The 12,130-nt window shown below is 38.8% G+C and overlaps 3 protein-coding genes across 3 annotated transcripts; all 3 read left to right on the forward strand.

Moving 5' to 3' along the window:
- Positions 1-719: 719 nt before the first annotated feature.
- On the forward strand, positions 720-1,664 carry LOC118300265 (olfactory receptor 146-like). The gene has a single exon (XM_047328488.1). It carries the CDS (start codon positions 723-725, stop codon positions 1,662-1,664), a length of 942 nt encoding a protein of 313 aa, XP_047184444.1. The 5' UTR covers positions 720-722.
- A 4,505-nt stretch (positions 1,665-6,169) lies between these two features.
- Positions 6,170-7,114, forward strand: LOC118301576 (olfactory receptor 146-like). The gene has a single exon (XM_035627196.2). It carries the CDS (start codon positions 6,173-6,175, stop codon positions 7,112-7,114), a length of 942 nt encoding a protein of 313 aa, XP_035483089.2. The 5' UTR covers positions 6,170-6,172.
- A 1,896-nt stretch (positions 7,115-9,010) lies between these two features.
- On the forward strand, positions 9,011-9,955 carry LOC118300316 (olfactory receptor 146-like). Its single transcript, XM_035624621.2, has one exon. It carries the CDS (start codon positions 9,014-9,016, stop codon positions 9,953-9,955), a length of 942 nt encoding a protein of 313 aa, XP_035480514.2. The 5' UTR covers positions 9,011-9,013.
- The last annotated feature ends 2,175 nt before the right edge of the window (positions 9,956-12,130 follow it).

Here is a 12,130-nt window from a genome sequence, read left to right on the forward strand (position 1 = left end):
GACTCTGAAATTAATGAAATCCCCAAAAATTGCAGCATTCAAGGTAGAACGACATGAGAAAAACTTTTCAGTCATAGGACTTACAAGTTGTGTTGGTCATCATAATGATTCTGAATGTTGCATCAGGTATAATCAAAGGTAGTGTTCAGTGAATTCCCAAAAGTTCAAATCACATCTATATAACACTGCAACACAGAACATCTTGTCCAGTGCTGGTGGGCGTCATCAACAGGCACGGATATCAGCAAGATAAAGAGGACAAACTGAGACAAGGCACTTAAGTATGTACATATTACTTAGAAGTTCTGAAAATGTCTTTTCATTTTTATGTAATTTGCCTCATCATTTCTTACCATGGGAAAAAAAAACATACATGAATAATATTCCTGTAGCTTTTAAAAAAAAATATTTGTGGAACTTCCTTACAGGAGAAGTTGACACATTAGATGCCAGCACCAGGCAAAAGAAACTAAGTAGAAATTAATTGTCAGTATACCATATGTAAATGTATTTATATATACTTATACTTCAGTCTACAAATTACTACAATAAAAGTACTATGTACTGCACCATACAATACAACAGACCAGTGCATCTGGTGATATCTGGGAACACTACCTGTTGATTTTAAATTTGTTATGTAAATACATGTGACATGACTTGACCTTACTCTCTAATCATTACATTTGATAATAACAGCATTGCTCTTCTCTTTCAGGTTGATGGAAAACTACACCTACAACAGTTTCATACTCCAGCTGGAGGGCTTAAATGTTTCAAAGGAATCTGTCTACCCAGTCTTTCTTTTCTTATTTTTCTCCTATCTGTTTATACTGGTTGCAAATGTAGGCATTGTCATTCTGATTTTCATTGACAAGAACCTCCACGAACCTATGTACCTCCTTTTTTGCAACCTGCCATTAAATGACATACTTGGAAACTCTATCTCTGTGCCCCGTTTGCTCATAGACATGTTGCGTCCTCCCTCCGAGCGCCTCATGAGCTACTATGAGTGTGTGGTTCAAGCTTTTACCGTACACATGTTTGGTACTACCAGTCACACAGTGCTCATGATTATGGCCTTTGACAGATATGTGGCCATCTGTAATCCTCTGCGTTACGCTGCCATGATGACCAACAAAATGGTGATCAAACTGACAGTGTCTGCATGGGGAGTGGCCTTTGTTATGGTCGGGATTCTGCTCGGTCTGACCATCAGGCTGAATCGATGCAGGACTCTGATCATGAATCCTTACTGTGACAACGCCTCACTGTTTAAACTGTCCTGTGATAATGTGTTTATTAATAATGTCTACGGCCTCACGTTCACTGTGATACTGTTCACAGCTTCTATAGGCACCATGGTTCTCACCTACACAAAGATTATTGTCGTCTGTCTGACCAGTAACAACAAGTCTCTGAACAGTAAAGCCTTGAAGACCTGCAGCACTCACCTTGTCTTGTATCTGATCATGATTTTTAGTGGAATGTCACTTATTGCTCTCCATCGCTTCCCTCAGTTCTCAGACTACAGAAAACTCTCTAGTGTTTTGTTTCATATCATCCCATGCAGCCTCAACCCAATTATTTACGGAGTGCAGTCCAAAGAAATGCGAAAATTCTTGTTAAAATTGTTTGAGCACAAGAAAATTATCCCATCATGATTGCAAACGTTTCCATGTTTCATTTAAAATGTATCTACATTTTGTGCAGCTGGTATAACTTAGTGGGTTACACTGCTGACTTGGTGCAGAATGTCGGGGTTTGATTTCAGGTAATCCCAGTGAGGGCCCTTAGACAAAGCCCTTAATGATACCTGTCTGAATAATTGTTAGTTGCTTTGGACAAAAGTGTCAGCAAAATAAATGTAATGTTATGTAATGTAATGTAACATACAAAGACAACAAAAATTGAACGAAGATTCCCCTGTTGTATTCTATGGTTTTATATTTGTCATCTTAGCTTAGTGATAACAAGGAAATAAGGGAAACATATCTCAAAATATTTTGCTGAAATATTTCTTAACCCAAACGCAATAATTTTCTACAACTGCCATGATGGAAAACAGAAGCTTGTTGTGTTTTTCATGACCCAAAATAAAATAACTTAATGTGGTGAAATTTAGTTATGAATATTCAACATGCCAAATACATTTGAAAGAGTGCATTTTCAATACATAATAAAAGCAAAAACTATGTTCATTGTGACCAACTTCATGTCACTGTGAGGTCAGTTCAAGTAAGCTGCTTTCAGACATGCCCCGAAGTCCAAGCATTTTCATGAATTTCTCCGGAGCAGATGTAAGTGACAATGCAAATATCTGCAGATGTTGCTTCAGACATTATCCGGCACTATTCCTGCCAGCCCTGGGTCAAATCTCTGGAGAATGACCAATCAAGCCCATGCCAGAATACAGCAGTTAATTTGTGAGGGTGAGTGAGTTGTACTTGGAGTTTCCTACAGTATATGTAATGCCTTAAGCTTATGGTGGATATGGACGTGTGCATACAAGTGATCTCACCAAAAAAATGTTACCAGGAAGTTATAAAAGTGTACTTGCAGTTTAGTGTTGTGATGTCTAAGCAGAACCAAAGTCTGTACAAGGACGACTATTACTGAATTGAAAATGATTGAATTTGATGCTGTTGCTGACAAACTCAATCTGGCCTCCGTAACTGCATGACAAGTGAGCACTGTCAGTACAGTCACAAGTAAACTTTGGAGCTTTGAGTTCTTCTCAACTCTCAGCTCTGGGCTCTAACAATCTGTGTAGCTGGAGTCAGAGGATCATTCAGAGGCACTTTCACTGTCTGACAGACTGTGGTCAGAGATGCTGAAGTCATTACCTGGTCTCTGTATTGGGTGACCACTGTTCTAGGCTACAATTTCTGCATAAGGCCTTCTACTGCTTCTGTTTTAAGAATGTCTATCCCTCTGCAGCTGGTGGACTTTGAAGTTCATGATCTCAAAAAAATTTAATTTCATGATTGTAGGTAGAACATGAAAACACTTTCCGGTCTTAAGAGTTACAAGTTGTGTTAGTCATCATTATGATTCTTGATGTTATATCAGGTATCATCAAGGGTAGTGATACAGGAATTCCCAAAAGATAAAATCACTTCTATATAACACTGCAACAGAGAACATCTCGTTCAGTGCTGGTGGCTGTCATCAACAGGGGACGAATATCAGCAAGATACAGAAGACAAACTGAAACCAGACACTTATGTATGTATCTATTACTTAGAAGTTCTGACAATGTCTCGTTGTTAATTTTGCAATGTTTTATAACAACAGTAACAACAAGTCTCTGAACAGTAAAGCCTTGAAGACCTGCAGTACTCACCTTGTCTTGTATCTGATCATGATGTTTAGTGGAATGTCACTTATTGCTCTCCATCGCTTCCCTCAGTTCTCAGACTACAGAAAACTCTCTAGTGTTTTGTTTCATATCATCCCAAGCAGCCTCAACCCAATTATTTACGGAGTGCAGTCCAAAGAAATACGAAAATTCTTGTTCAAATTGTTTGAGCCCAAGAAAATGGTGCCATCATGACTGCAAACATTTCCATGTTTCATTTAAAATGTATCTACATTTTGTGCAGCTGGTATAACTTAGTGGGTTAAACTGCTGACTTGGTGCAGAATGTCGGGGTTTGATTTCAGGTCATCCCAGTGAGGGCCTTTAGACAAAGCCCTTAATGATACCTGCCTCGATAATTGTTAGTTGCTTTGGACAAAAGTGTCAGCAAAATAAATGTAATGTAATGTAATTCATTCAAAAATTGAATGAAGATTGGCCTGTTGTATTCCATGGTTTTATATTTTTCATCTTAGCTTAGTGATAACAAGGAAATAAAAGAAACATATCTCACAATACTTTGCTGATACATTTCTAGACCCAAACCCAATAATTTGCTACAACTGCCATGATGGAAAACAGTAGCTTGTTCTATTTTTAATGACCCAAAGTAAAATGTCTTCATGTGGTGAAATGTAGTTATGAATATTCAACATGCCAAATACATTTGAAAGTGTGCATTTTCAATACATAATAAAAGCCAAAAAATATATTCATTGTGAACAACTTAATGTCACTGTGAGGTCAGTTCACCTAAGCTGCTTTCAGATATGCACGGAAATCCAGGCATTTTCCTGAATTTATCCGGAGCAGCTGTAAGTGACAACGCAAATATCTGCAGATGTTGCTTCAGACATTATCCGGCACTATTTCTGCCAGCCCTGGGTCAAATCTCTGGAGAATGACCAATCAAGCCCATGCCAGAATACAGCAGTTAATTTGTGAGGGTGAGAGAGTTATATTTGGAGATTTCTGCAGTACATGTAATGCCTTAAGCTTATGGTGGATATGGACATGTGTATACAAGTGATCTCACCAAAAAAATGTTACCAGGAAGTTGTAAAAGTGTACTTGCAGTTTAGTACTGTGATGTCTAAGCAGAACCAAAGTCTGTGCTAGGACGACTATTACTGAAGTTAAAATGTATGAATTTGATGCTGTTGCTGACAAACTCAATCTGGCCTCCGTAACTGCATGACAAGTCAGCACTGTCAGTACAGTCACAAGTAAACTTTGGAGCTTTGAGTTCTTCTCAACTCTTAGCTCTGGGCTGTAACAATCTGTGTAGCTCGAGTCAGAGGATCATTCAGAGGCACTTTCACTGTCTGACAGACTGTGGTCAGAGATGCTGAAGTCATTACCTGGTCTCTTTATTGGGTGACCACTGTTCTAGGCTACAATTTCTGCATATGGCCTTCTACTGCTTCTGTTTTGAGAATGTCTATCCCTCCCTATCCCTCTGGAGCTTTTTGTCACCCCCTTCCTTCTGCTGTGAGGGTGATCCTTTGAAGCAGAGGCATACCTGACACTTTAGTATGAGAACTGGTAGGTTCAGATGTTCCCAAGAGGGGAACATCTGAACATTAAGTAGCTGCATTGATCATTATTGTGAGTCAGGGGTCACCTCGGTCTCCCAAAACATGAAGAAAACCTTCAGGATCCTGTTTTTCATGATTCCACCAGCTGTTAACCTCATTATCTACGGACTGGTCAGTAAAGACTTAGGTGCTAGCATCTTAAAAAATGTAACCATGAAAGTCAGTCTCCAAAAATGAGTGAGTTTTTCTATGAATCATTGTATTCTTGATCATTTCCTAAACACTTTCACTACTTTACCAACGATTATATAGGTTTTAAGGCATACCCTCAGTCTAGTGGTCTAAAGTTCATACCATGTAATAACTATTTACCCCATGCTCTCTCCCCATGTGTCCTATCTGTATGTACTTTCAATTTTTTTTAAAAATAAAATACATTCATACAATCCTTGTAATGACAATAGATTGTTACGTAGGGGATTCCACAGTCTGTAACAAAAGGCTGACCCCACATCAAAATGTATTTTTATTCATAACATTATTTTGGAGTGGACTCTGAAATTAATGAAATCCCCAAAAATTGCAGCATTCACGGTAGAACGGCATAAGAAAAACTTTTCAGTCTTAGGAGTTACAAGTTGTGTTGTTCATCATAATGATTCTGAATGTTGCATCAGGTTTAATCAAAGGTAGTGTTCAGTGAATTCCCAAAAGTTCAAATCACATCTATATAACACTGCAACAGAGAACATCTTGTCCAGTGCTGGTGGGCGTCATCAACAGGCACGGATATCAGCAAGATAAAGAGGACAAACTGAGACAAGGCACTTAAGTATGTACATATTACTTAGAAGTTCTGAAAATGTCCTTTCATTTTTATGTAATTTGCCTCATCATTTCTTACCATGGGGAAAAAAAACATACATGAATAATATTCCTGTAGCTTTTAAAAAAATATATTTGTGGAACTTCCTTACAGGAGAAGTTGACGCATTAGATGCCAGCACCAGGCGAAAGAAATTAAGTAGAAATTAATTGTCAGTATACCATATGTAAATGTATTTATATATACTTATACTTCAGTCTACAAATTACTACAGTAAAAGTACTATGTACTGCACCATACAATACAACAGACCAGTGCATCTGGTGATATCTGGGAACACTACCTGTTGCTTTTAAATTTGCTATGTAAATACATGTGACATGACTTGACCTTACTCTCTAATCATTACATTTGATAATAACAGCATTGCTCTTCTCTTTCAGGTTGATGGAAAACTACACCTACAACAGTTTCATACTCCAGCTGGAGGGCTTAAATGTTTCAAAGGAATCTGTCTACCCAGTTTTTCTTTTCTTATTTTTCTCCTATCTGTTTATACTGGTTGCAAATGCAGGCATTGTCATTCTGATTTTCATTGACAAGAACCTCCACGAACCTTTGTACCTCCTTTTTTGCAACCTGCCATTAAATGACATACTTGGAAACTCTATCTCTGTGCCCCGTTTGCTCATAGACATGTTGCGTCCTCCCTCTGAGCGCCTCATGAGCTACTATGAGTGTGTGGTTCAAGCTTTTACCACACACATGTTTGCTACTGCCAGTCACACAGTGCTCATGATTATGGCCTTTGACAGATATGTGGCCATCTGTAATCCTCTGCGTTACGCTGCCATGATGACCAACAAAATGGTGATCAAACTGACAGTGTCTGCATGGGGAGTGGCCTTTGTTATGGTCGGGATTCTGCTCGGTCTGACCATCAGGCTGAACCGATGCAGGACTCTGATCATGAATCCTTACTGTGACAACGCCTCACTGTTTAAACTGTCCTGTGATAATGTGTTTATAAATAATGTCTACGGCCTCACGTTCACTGTGATACTGTTCACAGCTTCTATAGGCACCATGGTTCTCACCTACACAAAGATTATTGTCGTCTGTCTGACCAGTAACAACAAGTCTCTGAACAGTAAAGCCTTGAAGACCTGCAGTACTCACCTTCTCTTGTATCTGATCATGATTTTTAGTGGAATGTCACTTATTGCTCTCCATCGCTTCCCTCAGTTCTCAGACTACAGAAAACTCTCTAGTGTTTTGTTTCATATCATCCCATGCAGCCTCAACCCAATTATTTACGGAGTGCAGTCCAAAGAAATGCGAAAATTCTTGTTAAAATTGTTTGAGCACAAGAAAATTATACCATCATGATTGCAAACGTTTCCATGTTTCATTTAAAATGTATCTACATTTTGTGCAGCTGGTATAACTTAGTGGGTTACAGTGCTGACTTGATGCAGAATGTCGGGGTTTGATTTCAGGTCATCCCAGTGAGTGCCCTTAGGCAAAGCCCTTAATGATACCTGCCTTGATAATTGTTAGTTGCTTTGGACAAAAGTGTCAGCAAAATAAATGTAATGTTATGTAATGTAATGTAACATACAAAGACAACAAAAATTGAACGAAGATTCCCCTGTTGTATTCTATGGTTTTATATTTGTCATCTTAGCTTAGTGATAACAAGGAAATAAGGGAAACATATCTCACAATATTTTGCTGAAACATTTCTTAACCCAAACGCAATAATTTTCTACAACTGTCATGATGGAAAACAGAAGCTTGTTCTGTTTTTCATGACCCAAAATAAAATATCTTAATGTGGTGAAATTTAGTTATGAATATTCAACATGCCAAATACATTTGAAAGAGTGCATTTTCAATACATAATAAAAGCAAAAACTATGTTCATTGTGACCAACTTAATGTCACTGTGAGGTCTGTTCAAGTAAGCTGCTTTCAGACATGCCCCGAAGTCCAAGCATTTTCATGAATTTCTCCGGAGCAGATGTAAGTGACAATGCAAATATCTGCAGATGTTGCTTCAGACATTATCCGGCACTATTTCTGCCAGCCCTGGGTCAAATCTCTGGAGAATGACCAATCAAGCCCATGCCAGAATACAGCAGTTAATTTGTGAGGGTGAGTGAGTTGTACTTGGAGTTTCCTACAGTATATGTAATGCCTTAAGCTTATGGTGGATATGGACGTGTGCATACAAGTGATCTCACCAAAAAAATGTTACCAGGAAGTTATAAAAGTGTACTTGCAGTTTAGTACTGTGATGTCTAAGCAGAACCAAAGTCTGTACAAGGACGACTATTACTGAATTGAAAATGATTGAATTTGATGCTGTTGCTGAAAAACTCAATCTGGCCTCCGTAACTGCATGACAAGTGAGCACTGTCAGGACAGTCACAAGTAAACTTTGGAGCTTTGAGTTCTTCTCAACTCTTAGCTCTGGGCTCTAACAATCTGTGTAGCTGGAGTCAGAGGATCATTCAGAGGCACTTTCACTGTCTGACAGACTGTGGTCAGAGATGCTGAAGTCATTACCTGGTCTCTGTATTGGGTGACCACTGTTCTAGGCTACAATTTCTGCATAAGGCCTTCTACTGCTTCTGTTTTAAGAATGTCTATCCCTCTGTAGCTGGTGGACTTTGAAGTTCATGATTTCAAAAAAATTTAATTTCATGATTGTAGGTAGAACATGAAAACACTTTCCGGTCTTAAGAGTTACAAGTTGTGTTAGTCATCATTATGATTCTTGATGTTATATCAGGTATCATCAAGGGTAGTGATACATGAATTCCCAAAAGATAAAATCACTTCTATATAACACTGCAACAGAGAACATCTCGTTCAGTGCTGGTGGCTGTCATCAACAGGGGACGAATATCAGCAAGATACAGAAGACAAACTGAAACCAGACACTTATGTATGTATCTATTACTTAGAAGTTCTGACAATGTCTTGTTGTTAATTTTGCAATGTTTTATGGAACTTCCTTATAGGAGAAGTTGACACTTAAGATGTCAATATACTTACATATATGTATATTATATGTATAACATATACTTCAGTCTACAAATTACTACAGTAAAAGTACTATGTACTGCACCATACAATACAACAGACCTGTGCATCTGGTGATATCTGGGAACACTGCCTGTTGATTTTAAATTTGCTATGTAAATACATGTGACATGACTTGACCTTTCTTTCTAATCATTACATTTGATATTAACAGCATTGCTCTTCTCTTTCAGGTTGATGGAAAACTACACCTACAACAGTTTCATACTCCAGCTGGAGGGCTTAAATGTTTCAAAGGAATCTGTCTACCCAGTCTTTCTTTTCTTATTTTTCTCCTATCTGTTTATACTGGTTGCAAATGCAGGCATTGTCATACTGATTTTCATTGACAAGAACCTCCACGAACCTATGTACCTGCTTTTTTGCAACCTGCCATTAAATGACATCATTGGAAACTCTATCTCTGTGCCCCGTTTGCTCATAGACATGTTGCGTCCTCCCTCTGAGCGCCTCTTGAGCTACTATGAGTGTGTGCTTCAAGCTTTTACCACACACATGTTTGCTACTGCCAGTCTCACAGTGCTCATGATTATGGCCTTTGACAGATATGTGGCCATCTGTAATCCTCTGCGTTACGCTGCAATAATGACCAACAAAATGGTGATCAAACTGACAGTGTCTGCATGGGGAGTGGCCTTTGTTATGGTCGGGATTCTGCTCGGTCTGACCATCAGGCTGAACCGATGCAGGACTCTGATCATGAATCCTTACTGTGACAACGCCTCACTGTTTAAACTGTCCTGTGATAGTGTGTTTATTAATAATGTCTATGGCCTCACATTCACTGTGGTGCTGTTCTCAGCTTCTATAGGCTCCACGGTTCTCACCTACACAAAGATCACTGTCGTCTGTCTGACCAGTAACAACAAGTCTCTGAACAGTAAAGCCTTGAAGACCTGCAGCACTCACCTTGTCCTTTATCTGATCATGATGTTTAGTGGAATGTCACTTATTGCTCTCCATCGCTTCCCTCAGTTCTCAGACTACAGAAAACTCTCTAGTGTTTTGTTTCATATCATCCCAAGCAGCCTCAACCCAATTATTTACGGAGTGCAGTCCAAAGAAATACGAAAATTCTTGTTCAAATTGTTTGAGCCCAAGAAAATGGTGCCATCATGACTGCAAACGTTTCAATGTTTCATTTAAAATGTATCTACATTTTGTGCAGCTGGTATAACTTAGTGGGTTAAACTGCTGACTTGGTGCAGAATGTCGGGGTTTGATTTCAGGTCATCCCAGTGAGGGCCCTTAGTCAAAGCCCTTAATGATACCTGCCTCGATAATTGTTAGTTGCTTTGGACAAAAGTGTCAGCAAAATAAATGTAATGTAATGTAATTCATTCAAAAATTGAATGAAGATTGGCCTGTCGTATTCCATGGTTTTATATTTGTCATCTTAGCTTAGTGATAACAAGGAAATAAAAGACACATATCTCACAATACTTTGCTGATACATTTCTAGACCCAAACCCAATAATTTGCTACAACTGCCATGATGGAAAACAGTAGCTTGTTCTATTTTTAATGACCCAAAGTAAAATGTCTTCATGTGGTGAAATGTAGTTATGAATATTCAACATGCCAAATACATTTGAAAGTGTGCATTTTCAATACATAATAAAAGCCAAAAAATATATTCATTGTGAACAACTTAATGTCACTGTGAGGTCAGTTCACCTAAGCTGCTTTCAGACATGCACGGAAATCCAGGCATTTTCCTGAATTTATCTGGAGCAGCTGTAAGTGACAACGCAAATATCTGCAGATGTTGCTTCAGACATTATCCGGCACTATTTCTGCCAGCCCTGGGTCAAATCTCTGGAGAATGACCAATCAAGCCCATGCCAGAATACAGCAGTTAATTTGTGAGGGTGAGAGAGTTATATTTGGAGATTTCTGCAGTACATGTAATGCCTTAAGCTTATGGTGGATATGGACATGTGTATACAAGTGATCTCACCAAAAAAATGTTACCAGGAAGTTGTAAAAGTGTACTTGCAGTTTAGTACTGTGATGTCTAAGCAGAACCAAAGTCTGTGCTAGGACGACTATTACTGAAGTTAAAATGTATGAATTTGATGCTGTTGCTGAAAAACTCAATCTGGCCTCCGTAACTGCATGACAAGTGAGCACTGTCAGGACAGTCACAAGTAAACTTTGGAGCTTTGAGTTCTTCTCAACTCTTAGCTCTGGGCTCTAACAATCTGTGTAGCTGGAGTCAGAGGATCATTCAGAGGCACTTTCACTGTCTGACAGACTGTGGTCAGAGATGCTGAAGTCATTACCTGGTCTCTTTATTGGGTGACCACTGTTCTAGGCTACAATTTCTGCATATGGCCTTCTACTGCTTCTGTTTTGAGAATGTCTATCCCTCCCTATCCCTCTGGAGCTTTTTGTCACCCCCTTCCTTCTGCTGTGAGGGTGATCCTTTGAAGCAGAGGCATACCTGACACTTTAGTATGAGAACTGGTAGGTTCAGATGTTCCCAAGAGGGGAACATCTGAACATTAAGTAGCTGCATTGATCATTATTGTGAGTCAGGGGTCACCTCGGTCTCCCAAAACATGAAGAAAACCTTCAGGATCCTGTTTTCCATGATTCCACCAGCTGTTTACCTCCTTATCTACGGACTGGTCAGTAAAGACTTAGGTGCTAGCATCTTAAAAAATGTAACCATGAAAGTCAGTCTCCAAAAATGAGTGAGTTTTTCTATGAATCATTGTATTCTTGATCATTTCCTAAACACTTTCACTACTTTACCAACGATTATATAGGTTTTAAGGCATACCCTCAGTCTAGTGGTCTAAAGTTCATACCATGTAATAACTATTTACCCCATGCTCTCTCCCCATGTGTCCTATCTGTATGTACTTTCAATTTTTTTTTAAGTAAAATACATTCATACAATCCTTGTAATGACAATAGATTGTTACGTAGGGGATTCCACAGTCTGTAACAAAAGGCTGACCCCACATCAAAATGTATTTTTATTCATAACATTATTTTGGAGTGGACTCTGAAATTAATGAAATCCCCAAAAATTGCAGCATTCACGGTAGAACGGCATAAGAAAAACTTTTCAGTCTTAGGAGTTACAAGTTGTGTTGTTCATCATAATGATTCTGAATGTTGCATCAGGTATAATCAAAGGTAGTGTTCAGTGAATTCCCAAAAGTTCAAATCACATCTATATAACACTGCAACAGAGAACATCTTGTCCAGTGCTGGTGGGCGTCATCAACAGGCACGGATATCAGCAAGATAAAGAGGACAAACTGAGACAAGACACTTAAG

This window comes from Scophthalmus maximus, chromosome 2 (assembly GCF_022379125.1).
Source record: "Scophthalmus maximus strain ysfricsl-2021 chromosome 2, ASM2237912v1, whole genome shotgun sequence".
NCBI classification, from domain to species: Eukaryota; Metazoa; Chordata; class Actinopteri; order Pleuronectiformes; family Scophthalmidae; genus Scophthalmus; species Scophthalmus maximus.